We start from the raw sequence: 20,445 nt of genomic DNA, 5'->3' as shown, positions 1-20,445 counted from the left end.
AGAGCTTTCATTTGTGCTGTCTTAATTGTTGAAGCAGGGATCTGGGAATTGAAGTGTTAATACAACACAAGTGTGTCCGAGCTGTGATCTGTGAGGAGACAAACATCGTTAAAAATGGCTCTAGGGCTGCTCGATTATGGAAAAAATCATAATCACGATTATTTTGGACAATTTCGAAATCACGATTATTGAAACGATTATTAACATGTGCCCTTATTCTGAAATCTATGCTTTATTCTTTAAATGACTGTAACCGGAAGTACCAGTAACTTCCGGTTCCGGTAAATGTCCCCATCTGCCCCCCCACTACAAGCGCACAGACAGAGAGAAAGAGAGGAGTGTGGGGGGGGGGGGGGGGTTCGATTTGTCAATCGAGCGGGGCTGCCCTCCCTCTGCCATTTTCCACTCGCGCTGTTTTTTAAATACCACAGGTCATCACACACACAACTCGCCTCCTTCCCTTGGGGGGGGGGGCTATGAGGACCATAATAATTTACCCCCTAACCCCAACATTGAACGGGTTACATTCAACAACAAGCGGAGAATCGCGGGCTGACCGACGCTGAGAATTGTGGGTCCGGTGTGAACAGCCAGGCGGCAGCGTGCCAAAGAATGCAATCGGCGCGGCCGCTTCATTGTGTGGAGCTGCTCCTCGTCGGATCCTTAGAATCAACTCAATCATAGTAGTTTGGAGATCGTTTGACCCCATAATCAAAATCACAATTAAATTTCGATTAATCAAGCAGCCCTACATGGCTCCCATTTTACAATTACTACAAGTTTCTGCATAAATAAATTTTCACGCCTTGCAAAGTCGACTGAAGAAGCTACAGCTGGTGTGGCTGGAGCTTTTTGTTTTCTCTCTTTTGTTATTGAGTAGATATGGTGGCTGTGTGCTACAAGTCTAACTCTTTGGGTTAAGGAGTCAACAGTCTGGGGACTTTGATATCTACAATGACTGTGACACCAACAAGGTATTCGTTGTAGAGACTGGAGTATGTTCTTGTTGACTCGTGTTGTCGTGCTGTGATGTGGGTCCCGGGAGCTTCTCTGTCATCTGTGCAGAATTTATTAGTAACAGAACCCCACAGCCTCTGCATGAACAACAGAGACTCTGAGTGAAACTCACATCCTGCTGGAGCTTGCTCAAGGCTGGACTCACAGTGTGACCGTTGTTGTTGTACGCGCTCTTGGTGCTCAACAAGTTAATAATATTGCTCATTATGCATTGAGTGACATACTGACCAATTAAAAGTTTATGGTTAATGAATGAGTACTGGAGCCTATTGTTCAGCTCTGTCCCTGCTTTATGTAGAATGCGGCTGTATGCCCGATCATACAGTATCCATTAAGCTGCTAGTATATTCTCTATAGACTGGAGGAGAAGTTGCTGCACTGAGGTGAGTGAATCTTCAGCTGCTTCCAGACAACCACTCAACTGTGGAGTTTCTCTGGAGGACGTGTATGTGTGAGTGAGCGATCCTGGGGTTTCTCTGGACTTTCTCGCCTGCCCCTCCCCCTAGTATTTGAGTCTGCAGAATGTCCGGAGGAGCCTATATGAAGGGTTGGGGGTTGATGACCCTTCTATCAAGCAACATACGGATTAAATGAAGAAAAAAAATAAACGCTCAGGATGAAAATCAGGGCCATAAATATAGAAGACACTGACAAATATTCTAAGAGAGTTTGTGGTGATAAGAGTGTCACTTGGCTCCAAACAAAACACGTTACGTTAAATATGTTACCCTCTGCCTCTGCCTGCTGGACCCCCTTTCACCTGAATCCTGAAATGAACATGTGTGTGAAGAGAATTTCACACTGCGTCGTGCTTGTGTGAAAGGAAAACGTCACAGAAATTGTGGACCCAATTCTCCAGAGTTCCTCCACAGGATATGTGTGAAAACAGCTCAGCAGGGAGAATACCAGTAGAATACATCGGCTGGAGTCTGAAGACTTCGCACATTTAAGAAGCACAGTGAATAAGACTACCATATGTTTTACAGCATAAACATTCACATATCTTTTAGGACATTTTCATAAATCATTCAAGCTTCTCCATGTAATTTGCTTCAATCTGTACATTGCCTTTCTCTTATTTCTCAATGAAGGAGTGCTCTCAGAAAACGCATGGTCATCTCTTTGAAATGCTTCCAAATATGGTCAGGATAAGGAAAGACATTGCAGAAGTTAATCCATGGCTCCAAAACTACATCAAAACTACATTATCCAGAAATAAGTAATTTTCTTTCAACTTTAAGTGGCAAATGATTGCACGCTACTGTATTGGTTTAGTACCGACTTTAATTTGGAAACATTTTATTCATTTGAAGTGAATGAGACAATATTGGTGTTGGCCCATAAAGAATATGCATTGCTGCACAATATTATGCGTTATATACTGTCTTATGACCTTGTAACAATATAGGTATACTCCGTTCTAATACATCTTAGTCCCAACAAGGTATGACATCCCCTGTTTTGCTTCTTGCTAACCTAGATCCTGTATTCTGTCTTTCATATTGTTTATCCTTCTGTCCCAAAATAAATATCCTGCAAAACCATAAACGGCTATTTCTGTGCTTTGTCCTCAGAGTCAGGGATACAGCACTAACCACTGCTTCTCCCACTAGACTTTGGATCTTACATTCTGGACTCACAGCTCACAGACACCTGCTCATTGTCCTGTCATACCATGAAAACATTGCAATAATTCATGGCTTATCCAGAAACATGTTCTGGGGAGGTGAAGACGTCTTACCTAGTTTCTCCTGTTTTGCATGGGATGGTTTCAAATTCCCTTACCTGTGCACTGTTTTGAAGGGCAAGCTTCAAAAGGAAAGGCTAATTAGTAACCATGTCCGCTCACCCTCCAGCAGCCCAAGATGAGTTCAGTGACAACAGTCACTTTATTCATTATGAGCAAATGTGACTGCATCTGCCTCTGCTGATTCCAGTGGACTGTGGAGGCTGGGGAGCCAAGAGATCATGTCAGTTGGCACCATGGCCGATGGGTCTATTCTGGAGCTTCCTTCCTTTTTTTCTTCCAGTCAGTTGTACAAGAGTTTAGCTAATCTGTTGGAAAAAAAACTCATACTTTGACTTGGTGAGATTGTCAGCTCAACCCTTCAGTCGTTTCTGTACTTCAGCAACGCAACAGCCATAACTCACACTGAGAATGTGGCGATTTAAAGGTGGTGGTGGCTATGTCATTCAAGCCTTTGGTGACTTATGGCACAAGTATATCGTCAATCACTGTATGTCAGCTTGTAATACAAATCTGCCAAGTCACACTGCAGACAGTTAAAGGGTATTTCTGGCTGCGTGACACAAACAACCTGATTAACAACATATGTCCTTCGGTGAAAAGGTGCAATATGCCACTGATTCTTAGTAACATTAACACATTTGATTGGATGCACAAAGAGCAACGGTGAGAATGGGCTATCAGTAGCGGATATAGAGAGTTTACCAGCAGGGAGTCCTACAGCTCATTTAGAGGCGGTGATGCACTGTGGCCCAGTTCAGACCTGGTTCTTCTTGGATGATCCGATGACAAGTAGCCAGATCTATGTACAGATGTGTGAAGGATGCAGTGAGATCTGATCACTCAGACACTATGTGGAGTTGCATGTGTTGATATATTTTAAGCATTGTTAATGCAAATGTTTACCAGACCACAGTGAGGGACCGCCTCCTCAGCTGACGTCATCTAAACCCTGTGAAGAACTAAAGTATTTTTATACTTCTCTGTGTCCCTTTGTACATTGGTTTATTTGTTGCCGTCATCAAAGTATCAAAACTGGCCTATATTTTACTTATAATAATCATATTAATTAGAGTTCTGCACAATCAATTTTGCCCTGCTCACACAAACATAAACACATCTGTCACAATCAGACTGAATAGAACATAATTTGATCTGTGTTTAAAGAGCTGGAGCTGAGATCTGATCACAAGTAGTCACAGGAGACACATTCTGATGTCATGTGTAAACAGGGCCTGTGTCTCTTGAGGATTTGGGTTAACTCCATTATGTAGATATAAGTGCAAGTGGGCAACTCTCTAAATTGCTTGCCGGTTTTTCCATTCTCAGATAATGATCAGCTTACTTCAATATTGCAGACAAAATGTCATCCTTAGTTTGTAATTATATTCATTACATTCATACATGATATTTATATTGTAGCTGATGATATACTTTTAATCTCAAATGGTGTTTTGTCATCCTTTGGTCTGGGGCAAGATCAGACATGTTGCGTTCAGTACAAACAATGATTTGTTACTGTACAGCAGCCTTTATTAGACCAAATGATGGTGTTGGGCAAAAGAGAGGAAGTACTCACCAGAACTCTGTCCTGCAAGAAACCACGTTCTGTCCAGTGCCCGTAGTGGTTTGTTCTTTTAGTGTGTAGCCCATTAAGTCAGCATCATCTACCTGCTTTGCAGTAGATGCTCTCTCTCTCTCTCTCTCTCTCTCTCTCTCTCTCTCTCTCTCTCTCTCTCTCTCTCTCTCTCTCTCTCTCTCTCTCTCTCTCTCTCTCTCTCTCATCTGTCATGTTTTTTTCATGGCGTATTGTCCAATAAAGGAGAGGCCTTAAAACTCTCTTTCAATGCAGTCAGTTCCAACCACAAACCCTGCATGTGCACTCTAAGATATTTCTGCAGCATGTGGCTCCACTCCCATAAAGTTTGAGCTTTTGTGCAACACTGAGCTGATTGAGAATCTTTATGTAAAACAAGCCATTTTTCAGAGTGGCATACCCGTTCAAAGGCATTCTCTATTCTCTGCTCATCTCAGCACTCTTCATGATCAAAATGGATGCAGTGACTGGCTGCTTATGTTTGTTTATCCGTTTCATCTGTACTTTTGAGCAGGCACCAACAAAACTTCAATTCAGGGACGTCTATTGGCTTTGAGTTTGGTGTGGGATGAAATGTAAATACGAGAAACTGTCATTTTGATTTTCCTCCTGCAAGATTAAAAAAGAAACATTGATTCAACCTTTTCTGTTTGTTTTTTACTTGTTTTCCCTCAAATGGTTCACTTTCAATGTGCTGAATTATAGCTGCTATTCTTCTTACCTTTTCCTTGGCAGTTTCATGGGCAGTAGTCAACAGAAGGATGATAAGGAGGTTTGGGATATACACAGAGTCACACTACACAGTTGTCCCCCTGACTCAGAGAGAGAGAGAGAGAGAGAGAGAGAGAGAGAGAGAGAAAGCAGCAGCGCAGAAAATGTCCCAGTACTTGGTGAAATCCAAACTTATGTTCCAGTATCTCCCAGCTGCAGAGCAAATCTGCTCCAGCCCGGGGCCATTCAATGTGGGCCCAGCTATTGCAAGCACTCTGGGGTGTTAAAAGAGAGAATTAAATAAATAAAGATCCTGTGTGAGGGTGGCTGTGTGCGTGTGCATGCATGTGTGTGTGTGTGTGTGTGCATAAAGATTGATGATTTCAGGCTGTGGCAGGGGCTCTCACACAGCCGTGACCCAACTCCCCCTCACCTTTGATAGATAGATGGCTTAAGGGGGCTTGTGGCGGATCAGAAGTGATCTTTGGTATCTTCCGCAGACCTCACAGTCTGACTGCAAAGTTTGTCAGCCCAGGCGGCCAGCCGACGCCCCGGTGCATTAGGGCAGGTGAAATGAACATGCACATGACTGAATCTGGGTTCAGAGGCAATAAAAGTTTCCCTGTTCAGCACAGGTCCGGTTTGCTTGGAAAGATTAATTTGAAGTTGAAGATGATGGAGTCAGTGGTCGTACTAGATTAAAATCTTTTAGAATGGGGAAAGGAAGAGGTCCTTTAAGATTTATTTTTATCTCTCGACATTATGATGGAATGGTCTGTGTTTTCAAAGCATTTTGTGGCTATAGCTGTCATTCTCTATGATGTGAAGCATTACCATGTTAAGATGTATTGTTCTTTTAAGCAGAATTTTATAACAGACTATAACACACACAGTGTCTGTGTCAATCGACTCTGCAGTAGCACAACAGACTGACACTCCTTTCTAATTACCATCCCTAGACTGTGCTGTTTCCACAGAGCTGCTCACTTCTCTCTTATTCTTGCTCACTTGTCATTACGGCAGCCGCCACCACTCTCCACTGCAGAAGTGCCCGCTTTTGCAGAGGCTGGATTCTGTCACTTTTTTTCCATTAACATATCCTTCACTGTTTGTGTTTAGCTGCTTAAACATTGGAAACCTTAACAAATGGTTTTGCCTTTATTCACCATCTAGGGGAAGATTTAGACGGCTGACAAAGATGTTTGACTGAAAGTTACATCTGCGTTACCTCCACAGCCCCTGTTAATGTTGTATTATCATTAACTTGTACCCTTTTGTTAATGTGAGCAGGCTATCTGCATGCTTCTGTGGTTTGTCCCAGCTGTTGTGTTGCCGTCTCATCTCATTTGCAGGGGGACCGTTGAATGTTATAGTTTACTTAGTAAGAACATTGACGAACATTGCTTGCAGAAACATCACTTAATTAAACTACTAGATGTTACTTATTAGTGCCACAAGCAGCTTATGAGAGCTTTGATTTAGAAAAATGATCTTTTTAGGCAATGAAGACAGTTGAGTTGCCATAGTGAATTCCCTAAATACCTGTAGGTACATATATATATCTATATATATATATATATATACAGTGGTTATAAAAAGTCTACACACCTCAATGGCAGGTTTCTGTGATGTTTAAAAAATGTTACCAAGATAAATAATTTCAGAACTTTTTCCACCATTAATGTGAAATTTTACGTGAACAATTCAGTTGAAAAAACTAACTGACATCTTTCAGGGGGAAAAATTAATAGTAATAAAAATACAATACTGTGGTTGCATAAGTTTGCACACCCTCTTATAACTGGGAATGTGGCTGTGTTCGGAATTAAAAAAAATCACATGCAAACTCATTTAAAAAAGTAATCAGTACACTCCAGTGACTCTGATTTATCCCAAATAAAGTTCAGCTCTTCTTGTAGGATTATCCTGACATTTTCTTGGTCTGATGAAACCAAGGTTGAACTTTTTGGCCATAGTTCCAAAAGGTACGTTTGGCGCAAAAACAACAAGGAACTCCATACCCACAGTGAAGCATGGTGGTGGTGGCATCATGCTTTGGGGCTGTTTTACTTCAGCTGGAACCGGGGCCATAGTCAAGGTGGAGGGAATTGTGAACAGTTCCAAATACCATTCAGTTTTGCAACAAAACCTTCAGGATTCCGTTAGAAAGCTAAAGATGAAGGGGAATTGCACCTTTCAGCACGACAACGACCCAAAGCATACATCCAAATCAACAAGAGCATGGCTTTACCAGAAGAAGATTCATGTTTTGGAATGGCTCAGCCACAACCCAGACCTGATTCCAATTGAACATCTTAGAACATCTGAATAGGGCTGTGCGCAGGATGTGGCCTCACAATCTGACAGATTTGGAGCCCTTTTGCAAAGAAGAGTGGGCAAATATTGCCAAGTCAAGATGTACCGTCTTTATGCAACCATGTTATTGTAAGTTTTTTTTTTTTTTCTTAAGTGAATTGTTCACGTTATAGTTCAGATTAAAGGTGGAAAAAGTTCGGACATGATTTATCTTTGTCTCATTTTTTTTATATCATGCATAGACTTTTTATATCCGATATATATATATATATATGTATCACTAGGTTTAAAAACATTTTTTATTGTCAAATTAGTTTGAGTTTTGTTCACATTAATTCTTATATTTAACGAAAAAAACTTAAACGTATTGCTTGAACTGTCTACCATGACAGTCATCAATTCACAAGTTAATTCTTAGAACTGACTGTAGTAGACTCTCCTACAAAATGGCATTTACCTAAGATGTTTTTTTTGTTTTGTTTTTTTCTTTTTACTGGCTTTACAACCGCAACACCAACATGACTCTCCCCTATGCATTCAGATCAGTTGAAGTTGTTGTCACTTGAAGCTTGTTGTGTCAGAATCCAAGGAGCTAACACCGAATCCACTCAGGTTCTACTGAAGGCGGCTGAAGAACTACCTAATGAAACAACCTTGTCAGGCTCTTAACCGACCTCTTGCACCGGTGGACCGTGAACACCAGGGGCTCGTACATTCAGCAATAGGAGCAACTGCAATAATACAATGTTAATGATACTGTGCCTACAAACACTGTTCATCTGTCCCAAGATCTATGGACACCATTAGACGTGGATTATTAAGCACTTTGCTGCTTGGTCGAAATTGGATTTTCTTTTCTTCTTCTTTTCCACTTATTGTTGAAAGTGCTTTGATGCTTTGTAGCAGATTTAGGTGTCAGTAACTTCATGTGCTTTCCAAAGGTGAACAGACACTAACACTTAAATGAATGCAAATAACGTTTTGAGTAGTTATTTTTTATGACAGATGTGTCTTAAATGATTCATAGACCAATCCTACTGTGTTTCAATAAATCAAAAATAAATGGTTTGAGATGTCAACAGTTCTTTCTTTTATTGAAGCAGAATGAAAATGCTCAATACTCAAGGGGTATGTACTCTTTATCTCTACATTTGTTTTCAGCTCAAATACTGTATCCGTCTTTTACACAGCCACTTCCCCAACACTCTAACCTACATACCAAAGGGCTTGTGGCCGGAGAGATTAATAGCAGCCATGGTTTTCATGTTTCTTTGTATGCCCAAAAGTATGCATGCTATTGATTGGTCCAATCCAAACCGCACTGTCACAACAGATTCTCTTCGTTAGCAAACCACTTCAGTAGAACAAACTGTCTTATTTCAATATGTAAAACCCCGAGCTATAGTGTGTTTATGCGATTCTTTGTCTGCTCGTCCCTTTAAATGTTTGATGGTGAGTCAAATTAGGACTGGCACATGAAGAAATTCCCGGCAGCTGATAGTCGGGGGAAAGGTAACTATCAATACATTTTTGGGGCAGCAGCAGCAGAGGCAAAGATTAAGACTCAAGCTGCAGCAATAAGTCGCCGTCAGTCATTGTCTTCTTGGACACTTTATAAATGAGTCTTCTTTCTCCTTTTCTGTCTGAGCCATAAAAGCAGTGTCATGTTTCTTTTAACGCCTTTCAGTCTGACTACCTTTCCCTCAAGACAACAATAGTAGCATATCCAATCCCAATATCTTGCATGCTTCTCTGTCTGTTAACAGCTCCTATCTGCGATTGTGTTTCTTTACCGTTCTCTGTTACATGTTTGGATTCGTCGAATCAAATCCCAGCTCACCACATCCGCTTGGCCTCCTCTCCTTAAAAGAGTATATCCCTCATGCATCTGCTCTCCTGTCTTTTTTTCTGTTCAGTAGTTGCTCCCCTTGCCCTGCACACAGATGACTTTCCCTTTTTCCATTTTCTTCTTTGCCCCTGAGTTTGAGACTTGGAATTTCAGGGACACACCAAGGGCACATATTCTCCCTCTGGCCTCTCCTGAGATTTCCTGGCTCTCTTTGCATTCTCCTCCTGACTGCCTTCTCTTGTGAGGTCTCCCTGGCGTCTTGCCATGTCACTTTGATGGCAGCGCAGGACACAGCACTGTCTCACTAATGACTTACTCACGAACTGAGATGTTGTCTCCAACAAAGACTAAGAAAAAATGACCATAAACCTCCTCCTCCACTTGTGGAGTTACGGAAAATGCTTTGCCCTTAGGGGGAAAACTGTACAATTTTGGTAGTCATTTTCTTGTTCTCTGTGAACACATACCCATTAAAAACGAAGACGACTCTAATGAGGAGTTCTTTGTGTGCGCTTTTCAGATCTTGGGTAGTGCTGGGCAGTGGTTAATAAAGTGTCCTGTGAACTCTTTGTTTCTGCTAAGACAACATTTGCTCTCTCTCTAGTGCAGAGAGAGGGAAACTTCTTTGGCACATGGTGTTGGTATTTGGACGAGCAGAGCAACTGACAGCAGCAGCACATGAAGACACTCAGCAGTGTGAGTACAAGAGGACGGACCAACAACATAATACTGATTCATCACTTCATCTTTAATGTGGCATAATTTAGCAAAAACAATCCTGGCGCTGGCTCAAACTCTAAAGGGTTGTGACACTGAGGTGGATGAGACGGTAGGTGCTGGTGAAGGAGGAGGAGCAATCTTTGCACTAAAAGAAAACAGTGTGATAGCAGAGTGTAGGTCTGACAGGGAGGTCCGACCTCAGGAAAGTAATGCAAATGTCGACATTGGTGATATGACGGGTGTAACCATGAAGAAATAGGAAAAAATACTGACTCGTTTTTGAATACTTCTACAAAAAGCATCTCTCTCTGTCTCTCTCACACACACACACACACACATAAACACACGTACATGATATATAGTGGATAGGAGCTAAGGAAACTACTATTCTCTGATTGATTGAGTGTCAACATTTGTGTGGACCAACCCACCAACCAAATCTCGGTCAACTCTTCTTAACGAGTTACGTTTGGGTAATTGTTATTATTATCATTAAAGATAGTAATGATGACTTTATACTATAATTCTAAATTTGAAATAAAAGACACATAAAACAAATACAATCATAATTTACGATCCCAGACAACCACTGATGATTTTAACTGAACAGTTAAAAGTAATGGTGAAAAATAAGGATAAAGGAAACATAGTTATAGCTACTGGAATTCCTCAGGTGAGGTATTCCGGAGGCTTTGGACTTTATACCATAGCATACTGATGGGTGCTGTGGGTTGGCGGACAAAGGCTTTTAATAATTATATCTTCTAAACTTTCTATTATGTTATTTTCTGTTTTATAGATTTTTATTTTCTGTTGCAGGTCAGACAATTCTCGACTCATAATAGACACAACAGATTGTAAGTGAGTGAGTCTTAAAGCTTTGTTGCAGCACTTATCAAGTTTTGGTTTTACCTCCATAACTGATGGAAACACATTGATTCCATGTGTCAATCTGGAGGACCGCTTCTTCTGTGCCAGCAGCCATACAGATGTACTTTGGGAATGTGCATCAGCTGGCAACCTTGTCTTGATTAAGTCCCCTCAGAGGATCACAGCGTGGCTTGAACTGACACTGTGTCTCTATTGGCGTGATGCACTCTCTCTTGAGAGGACGCCAGTAAGAAAAGCAGACGCACGGCTGAGTGAGAGGATGTGGCCTGGAACCTGCGCGAGTCCTCCTGATACTCCTCATCAGGTGATCAGTGTGTCAATGAGGACTTCTCTCCATAACAATCTTCCCTATTATGCCTAAACCCAGCAAAGTGCATCCATGTGCAATTTATTACTGTCACCTATCAGCATCTTGGGAACAGGCTTGAAGTCAATTATGTCTTTTGTTCTGTATGTTGAGCGCTGTATTAAGTGTCTCTGTCAAGTGTGTCGGATTGATAGAAGAAGAAGAAGAAGCGGGGGTTGGCATTTCCCAGCAGTCAAATGCTCTTATCTCTGCAGTGGTCCGGGTTTGCTTGCAGGCTTGAGAGACGCACAAAAAAAGCGAGACGACATATGAAAGTTCCGACAGACGAGTGATAATGAGTGGGGGCAGCACAAAGCACTAATCACCGAGTGTTGTAGCATCTGCCGAAAAATGTCAGGAAGCTCAAGAACCGGGTTTGTTAATGTTGAAAGAAACGAGAGGCACACTGGAGAGAGAGGCAGAATCCGGCACATGTCATGATATTTATTGGTGTAAGCTTTGACACATGTGTAGCTTAGTGAATCTTGCCTGTCATGTCGGATCCGGTTACAAGACCTGACAGGCTCTGTGGTTGACATTGCACCTGAACTTGAATCATTGATTTGGGTGTTGTCGTTCGATCTGAATGTCTTCCGTTGTTTTGGGAATATCAAAAAAAGCTTTCTTTTTCAGATGCTAGAAATAATTTGTTGTTTGTTTGCTGTCATATTCTTCACCAAAAGTCACATCACTTAACATTTTAACTATCGAACCATATTAAACCATATTCATAGTTTCTATATGGAAAATGTCTGTAATCAACACCTCCCACTCCCTTGCACCAGAGTGACAATGACTTTCCCACAGGTCACACAGCCAGGGACACAGGGTGTGAAACTATCTCTCAAGGCCACAGCTGTTGAGTCATCGCATTAACTGTGAATGACCATCTCACGAATCATGTTGTGTGTGTATGTGATCTTTCACAGGGGACCTGGCATCAGACGACGAGTACATGGAAATCCCATCCATCACCAGACAGAGAGCAGGGACGTACGAATGCTCTGCTGTCAACGAAATTGACACAGATGTTCAGACTGTAGACATCACCGTCAACTGTGAGTCTGCGGCTGAATTAAAGAAACACATTCTTTCTGAACTGGAACACTGATTAGTCCATTTGTCAAGTAGTCTATTGACATAAATCAACACACTAGCTATGTTTTTATGGTCATGTTGTTATTTTAAGGATTATCATGCAAAAGGTTTCTGGCACTTTGACATGAACTGTTGATACCTTACATATTATGAGTGCAGTGCTGTTCAAACATAATTAATTGTATTTGTATAGATTTGTTTTATATCAGGGCAGTTTACATAGAGCGAAGAGACCTTAAAAGTTATAGAGAAACCCATCAGTTCCCACAGAGAGCATCAATTTGGCAAATGTGGAGAGAAAAAACTGGAAGAGAGAGAAAGAAGAGAGAGAGACCGGGAACAGTTGTATAACCCTCATGTTTCAAAACTGACAGACTATTATATTATAATGAAAACAATAAAGGTCATATATATAAAGGCAAAGATGTTATCAATGATAGCAGCAAAGGTATATATACTATAATAAAAATAATAATAATTGTTGTTGTTGTCTCAATCTTGCAGCTCTTTAAGTCAGAGATACCTGCAAAGAGAGAGAGAGAGCGAGATAAAGAGAGAGAGAAATGAGACTGAGGACATTTTGTTTTTAATTACAATTTTTTTTATTTAATAATAATATAATTATTACGACTAGTATTCCTATATATTATTATTTATAAATTAATATATAGAAATACTAGTCGTAACCCTACAATAAAGAAAAAAATGGTGAATATTGAAATGTATCACTCTAGAAAAGATAAACCACCACCTTTAATTATATTACACTAAACTTCTTCTTCGAAGAAGAAATGTAAGTCATAGGATTACAGTTTCTTTTTTTTTAATTCCAGTTTTTCGGGCTCAGGGTTTTATATTTCAGTCTTTTTTAGGCTTTGTTCAAACAGGAAAAAAAAGCTGTTCAATAATCATTAGTTTCTTTGCTGCAGAGGAATGAGAAAGTACTGCATCACATTAGAACCTGAACACTAACCTCCACCTCATCATACCCTGACACATGCACTTTCACCACTGTAACAAATATTGTACATTATTTGACCTCATAATTCCTGTTGACCTGCAGTCGTGGTGCAGATCACAGTCATGAATCATAACTGTAGCCGAGGAGGAGAACATGCTGTGACCTCTCTCCTGATTTCCTTGACTCGTGCTGCCTCGTAGCCCTGATCACCGTGCTCCTGTGTGCAGATGCTCCGACTGTGTCAGAGGGCAGAGATGTTGGAGTGACTCTGGGACAGAGAGGAGTGCTGGAGTGTGAAGCCGATGCAGTGCCGGAGCCCGCCTTTGAGTGGTATAAGGATGACCGAAGGTGAGGGATTTGATATGAGAAAAAACAAAAAAATGAATGAAAATGAACTTTACGTGTGTTTTTATGTGCGTGTGTGTGAGAGAACATGCTTACTAATTATTTTTCAGTCACTGATGCTCATGGATCAGCTGCCAGGTACAGAGGTATTGAGATAATAACATGAATTCAAAAACTCCTTGTTGAATAAATTGTTATTATTTGGTACCTGGGTCTTGAAGTAATTTGGCGAGACTTATGAAGCACTCACATGTACGCATAAGAGGCTGTACTGGAAACGCTGTTCATTCACTTTTACTTATGTGTTGATGATGTCATGCATTGGCAAACTGCATTTTGGTTATGCTGCTTCGCTTGCATAATACAGCACGGTTCCGACACTGACATGGTTATTTGTATTCACTGTTTGTTACTCTCCTGGAACCGTCACCTTATCGTGGTGGAGAGGTTTGCGTGTCCCTATGAACCTGAGGGCTGTGTTGTCTGGAGCCTTGTGCTCCTGGTAGGGTCTCTCATGGCAGAGTGGTCTCAGGTGAGGGGCCATGTAACGGAGCGAGAGACTATCTTTCCCCCCACCGGGGTGTTGTTTAATAGACGTCGCCGGATGATGACGCGGGAAGCGCTGTCAAGCCTAGTTATTGGTGGAGGATGAGTCGCAAGAAAAAGGAGAAAGCGGAAGTGCGAGGCGAAGCGAGAGCGGAGGAAGCCAGCAAAACAGCGAGACAAGGAAGCGGAGGAAGCCGGCAAAACAGCGAGACAAGGAAGCGGAGGAAGTGAAAGAGAGGGAGAAACCGGACCCGTGACCTGTGAGGAACTGAGTAAGCCCGGGCCGGTCAGCGACCGCGGTGTCGCTGGCAGTTGAGATCGCTGACTGACTGACTGAAGGACTGACGTGTCTTCTTCTCCTTCTTCTTCTTCCTCTTCTCCTTCTTCTGTGAAGTCAAACTTGTTTATTAATCCGCAGCTCGAGCTACAAACATTTCTCCCGCGCCAAGGAATCTTAAAGAGCTGCAGAGGTTCCTGGGAATGGCTGGGTGGTACCATCGTTTTGTGGCAAATTTTTCACAAATTGCTGACCCCCTTAACGCCCTCAAGAAAAAAGGTGCCAGGTACATCTGGACCTCAGCTTGTCAAGTGGCCTTCGAGACCCTCAAGCAGCATCTGAGTTCACCACCAATCCTTGGCCACCCTGATTTCAGTCTGCCCTTCATCGTGTACACTGACGCTAGTGATGTTGGAATTGGGGCGGTCTTGGCCCAAACAACTGGACTGGGGAGTGAAAAAGTCCTTGCCTTTGCTAGCCGCACACTGAACTCTGCAGAAAGAAACTACTCCACCACAGAACAGGAATGTTTAGCAGTTGTCTGGGCTTTGGAGAAATGGCGCTATTACCTGGAAGGGAGAATATTCACTGTAGTTACAGATCATTCATCACTAGTGTGGGTTTTTAAAACACAAAAACCAAGCACCCGGTTGATACGATGGGCACTGAGGCTACAGGAATTCACCTTCACAGTTGAGTATAGGAAGGGGAAATATAACATTGTTCCTGATGCCCTGTCCCGAGCTCCTGTGGACGCCGAGCCTGGCCAAGTCCCTATGTATGCCACCATACAACCTGCCAAGAGGGAAATGGCTGAAGATCTGCAAATATCAGATGAGGCTATTTGGAAAGCTCAACAGGCTGACGCGGATATTGGGCAGCTTTATCAAACTATCCTGGATTCTGGTGACCAACTTGTGAACCCAATCACGAAAATCACAATTATAGAAGTATACCGGGTGATACAGCTTCCTCATAAAACCCTCTACCAAGTTTACATACCCCCAAATCTTCGCAAACAGCTACTCCACCTCTTCCACGACCATCCTCTTTCAGGACATCTAAGAAGATACAAAACATATAAGAGACTGCAATCCCTCGTGTATTGGCCCAGGATGAGTCTGGAAGTAAAAAATTACGTCCAGTGCTGTCAAACTTGTCAAGTCCAAAAACCTGAAAATCGAAGATGCCCTGGGAAACTACAACAGACCACTGTCCGTTGTAAGTTTTCTCCGACACATCGAACTGTAGACCGGAAAGAGACACAAAATCCAGACCCAGGATAACAGGAACTGCAAGACCTGAAGAAGGCAGGACCACGACAGGGACTTTGTTAGTTTGTCGTTGGACATTGAGCTCTAATTCACTCCAACCCAGGGGGTATCTTCCTGAGCCATCCGCCAGATACAAGGGCCCTTGTTGCCAGGGTTGTAGCCGAACATCATGTCCTCTCAAGTCCTTCCACAGGGTATCGTTAATGAGGGTATAGGAGGAGCCAGTATCCAAAATAGCTGTTCCTCTCCATGAGTCAACCATGACGGGAAGCACTAACTGCTGTGGCCGGGGTGCTATTGATGTTGAAGGGACAGGGTTTCCCCCATAGGGTGTGCATGCATTAAGAGTGGGATTTGCTGGTATATTCTGTGGATTTTGGTTAGTTATTGGAAATGACTGCTTTTGGAATCTGTTCTTCCCCATTAGGGTTTTGTGGACATGATGATGGAGCATGTGAGTTTTTACAGCGCGAGCAGTAAACCTGAGTCGCACCAGGTGGATTGGTCTGAGGGGGCGGAGGACCTATATCCGGTTTTAGCGGTTTCTGCATGAGTTTCTTCCTTTGCTCATAGTGGCGTTGATTTTCCCTGTCCTTTTCCAATTGTTGACCAAGCCGCACCAGTGCTTCCACAGTTGTTACTCTCCTGCCTCTTAGTTGACTAGCCAAGTTAGGGTTGATGTTTTTTAATGTTAACTTGACCACTTCCTGCTCAGTGACATTTGGGTTCCATCTTTTGCATAGGGACCGGTACATATAAGCAAAATCCTGTATACACTCCTCTTCTTTTTGAACACGGGTCCTGACTCTCTCGGCTAACTCATCTTGATAATCTTCAGAGCGAAATGCAGACCGGAACCGATTTTCAAAAACTGCCCAGGTGGCAATTTCAGCCCTAGCAACATCCCACCAATCACAAGCTGTACCATGTAGTACGTTGCGAAGCGTGGCAATTAATTCCGCATCAGTTAGGGGATGTAACGCCAAAAAATCATTACACTTCTCCAGATACAACAAAGGGTCTTGTGTGTCTTCTAACCTTCCGAACATTGGAAAGTGCATTTTAATTGGGCTTATCCCACGATATAAGGTTTTTGGCTCAATGCACTGTTCTCGTTGGACTGGAGAATGTAGGTCCTCTTCATGGCCATCGGTGTACATGGTGGATTGTAGCCGTTGATGTGGACCCTGAACCTGGACCCTTGGTGGTAGCTGGCTAATAGATAGGGTTTGGGTCGATGCATTGACTAGGGAGGAGTGTGAAGTTGATGGGAAGCTCTGGAGGTTTACTACTTCCCCTGATAGGGCACTGACATTCACGGCGCAGTGAGTAACTTCATCCTCCAGATGCCGGAGTGCAGTTGCCATCGGTGATAGGACAGATTTCAGATCCTTCAATAGTTCCGCATGATACTGCTTGTGTCGCCAATTTATGGTACTGGTAAGCTGATGGTTGATATATTGAAATTGTTGTTCCATTTTGGTCTCCAAATCAGTCATCTGTATTTGTCCTGCTGTTGTGATTGCCTCCGAGGTTTTCCCCAACCCAGCTTTGAGTTCTTTCTTGAACTGCTCATGCTGGGCAGAAACTATCTCAGGGATGGACATGTTAATAATGGATGTAACACCTGGTTGCTCTGTTTGGTCATCATTCTTTTCCATCCCAGACGTATTGTCCAGTGGTAGTGGAATCAATGGATCTCCCAAGTTGACTTCTTCGCACAGTTCCATTTCTAACAGAGTGTACTTGGTTGCTGCAGTGTTCTCCTCATTCTCAGGAGGGCAGGTGTAGGATTCCTCAAGAAGGTTACCTAAGCTCCATGTGCTTTCAGCCATTTTTGGTTCACTTCTCATCAAAGATTATATATATATTTATCTTTTTTTTTTTTTTTTTTTGAGATTAAATACATTTATTGAAAATGTGCAAAGAAACAACAAAATCGCAACAAAAAATGTGGCTTCTTGTATTTAAAAAATATATATATAAATATTCAAAAAGCCACCTAAGGCTTGTAATCACTTATTTATGTGACGGCTTAAGTTCACTAAACGGTTTATTTTTTCTTTCTGGGGTGCCAGCCAGGGAGAGCCCTGACAATAATTTATTTCAATTAATCAACTAAGTCACACAAAGGTTATTTTCACATATAACCAAAAGGAATCTTATCAAAATATAAATAATCCCAAAACCAATGATATGACTTTTAAATGTACAACTTGCAAACACACAGGACACCAGGCGTAAACATAAGTGATCTTTTCGAAAACCAATAAACAACCTCCAACAAAAAGAGTCCCTTCAGGATATGGTTCATAGAAAAATAGAAATATGTCAAAAACTCCAATAGTCCAAATCCGAAAAAAGATGAGAGTACTGTTCGCACACGTCAGTCCTTCAGTCAGTCAGTCAGCGATCTCAACCGCCAGCGACACCGGGGTCGCTGACCGGCCCGGGCTTACTCAGTTCCTCTCGGGTCACGGGTCCGGTTTCTCCCTCTCTTTTACTTCCTCCGCTTCCTTGTCTCGCTGTTTTGCCGGCTTCCTCCGCTTCCTTGTCTCGCTGTTTTACCGGCTTCCTCCGCTCTCGCTTCGCCTCGCACTTCCGCTTTCTCCTTTTTCTTGTGACTCATCCTCCACCAATAAATAGGCTTGACAGCGCTTCCCACGTCATGATCCGGCGACGTCTATTAAACAACACCCCGGTGGGGGGGAAGAGAGTCTCTCGCTCCGTTACAAAATAAATTGTTATTATTTGGTACCTGGGTCTTGAAGTAATTTGGCGAGACTTATGAAGCACTCACATGTACGCATAAGAGGCTGTACTGGAAACGCTGTTCATTCACTTTTACTTATGTGTTGATGATGTCATGCATTGGCAAACTGCATTTTGGTTATGCTGCTTCGCTTGCATAATACAACACGTTCCGACACTGACATGGTTATTTGTATTCACTGTTTGTTACTCTCCTGGAACCGTCACCTTATCGTGGTGGAGAGGTTTGCGTGTCCCTATGAACCTGAGGGCTGTGTTGTCTGGAGCCTTGTGCTCCTGGTAGGGTCTCTCATGGCAGAGTGGTCTCAGGTGAGGGGCCAGACTAAGAATGGTTCAAACAACCTCAATGAATAACGGAAAAAGAGGAGATGTGACCCGGCCCGGAGGAAGCCCGGGGCCCCCGTCTGGAGCTAGGCCCAGATGGAGGGCTCGATGGCGAGCACCTGGTGGCCGGGTTTGCCACGGAGCCCGGTCGGGCATAGCCCGAACAAACTACGTGGCACCCCCCCTCTCTTCATCCCATGGGCCCACCACCTGTGGGAAGACCCGTTGGGGTCGGGTGCGCAGCCACATGGGTGGCAGCGAAGGTCAGGGGTCTCGACGGAGCAGACCCGGGCGGCAGAAGCTGGCTCTGGGGACGTGGAACGTCACCTCGCTGTGGGGAAAGGAACCGGAGCTTGTGAGGGAGGTGGAGCGCTATCAGTTAGATCTGGTGGGGCTTACCTCCACGCACGTCTCATTGGTACCGTACTCCTGGATAAGGGTTGGACTCTATTCTTCTCCAGAGTTGCCGAGGGCGTGAGGCGCCGGGCGGGTGTGGGGATACTCATAAATCCCCGGCTGAGCACTGCAGTGTTGGAGTTTACCCCGGTAGACGAGAGGGTCGCCTCCCTGCGCCTAAGGGTTGTAGGGGGGAAAACTGTGACTGTTGTTTGTGCGTATGCACCAAACAGCAGCTCAGAGTACTCTGCCTTCTTGGAGACCCTGAATGGAGTCCTGTATGGGGCTCCAGTAGGGGACTCCGTAGTTCTGCTGGGTGACTTCAACGCCCACGTGTGCAACGATGGAGACACCTGGAGAGGCGTGGTGGGGAGGAACGGCCTCCCTGATCTAAACCCGAGCGGTCGTTTGTTATTGGACTTCTGTGCTAGTCATGGATTATCCATAACAAACACCATGTTCGAACATAAGGGTGCTCATAAGTGTACCTGGTATCAGAGTACCCTAGGCCGAAGATCAATGATCGATTTTGTGATTGTGTCATCTGATCTGAGGCTGCATGTTTTGGACTTTCGGGTAAAGAGATGGGCGGAACTGTCAACCGACGACCATCTGGTTGTGAGTTGGATCAGGGAATGGGGGAAATTTCCGGATAGACCTGGTAAGCCCAAACGAGTAGTGCGGGTGAACTGGGAACGTCTGGAGGAGGCCCCTGTCCTAGGTATCTTCAACTCACACCTCCGGCGGAGTTTTTCTGGCATTCCTGTGGAGGTTGGGGTTATTGAGCCAGAGTGGGCGGTGTTCAAAGCCTCCATTGCTGAAGCTGCGGTGGCTAGCTGTGGCCTCAGGGTCTTAGGCTCCTCAAGGGGCGGTAACCCTCGGACACCGTGGTGGACACCGGTGGTCAGGGAAGCCGTCCGATTGAAGAAGGAGGCCTTCCGGGATATGATATCCTGGAGGACTCCGGACTCGGTTGCAGGGTACCGACAGGCCCGAAGGGCTGCAGCTGCTGCCGTGTCGGAGGCTAAGCAGCGGGTGTGGGAGAAGTTCGGAGAAGCCATGGAGAAGGACTTTCGGTCGGCACCAAAGTGTTTCTGGAAGACTATCCGGCACCTCAGGAGGGGGAAACGGGGAACCATCCAAGCTGTGTACAGTAAGGATGGGACTCTGTTGACCTCAACTGAGGAGGTCGTCGGACGTTGGAAGGAACACTTTGAGGAACTCCTGAATCCGAATAACACGCCCTCTATGTTGGAGG

The 20,445-nt window shown here is 43.6% G+C and overlaps 1 protein-coding gene across 5 annotated transcripts in view; it reads left to right on the top strand.

Moving 5' to 3' along the window:
• ntm (neurotrimin) overlaps positions 1 to 20,445 on the top strand; it is a 376,487-nt gene that overhangs the window by 348,605 nt on the left and 7,437 nt on the right. For all 5 annotated transcript variants that reach the window (XM_062406741.1, XM_062406744.1, XM_062406742.1 and 2 more), the window contains 2 exons: positions 12,124 to 12,252; positions 13,481 to 13,601. In XM_062406741.1, the coding sequence (XP_062262725.1) occupies positions 12,124 to 12,252; positions 13,481 to 13,601 (250 nt within the window). The remainder of the gene's footprint in view (positions 1 to 12,123; positions 12,253 to 13,480; positions 13,602 to 20,445) is intronic.

This window comes from Platichthys flesus, chromosome 15 (genome assembly GCF_949316205.1).
Source record: "Platichthys flesus chromosome 15, fPlaFle2.1, whole genome shotgun sequence".
In the NCBI taxonomy this organism is placed as follows: Eukaryota; Metazoa; Chordata; class Actinopteri; order Pleuronectiformes; family Pleuronectidae; genus Platichthys; species Platichthys flesus.
The sequence above is the reverse complement of the archived record's forward strand: the minus strand, read 5'-3'. Positions and strand labels throughout refer to the sequence as shown.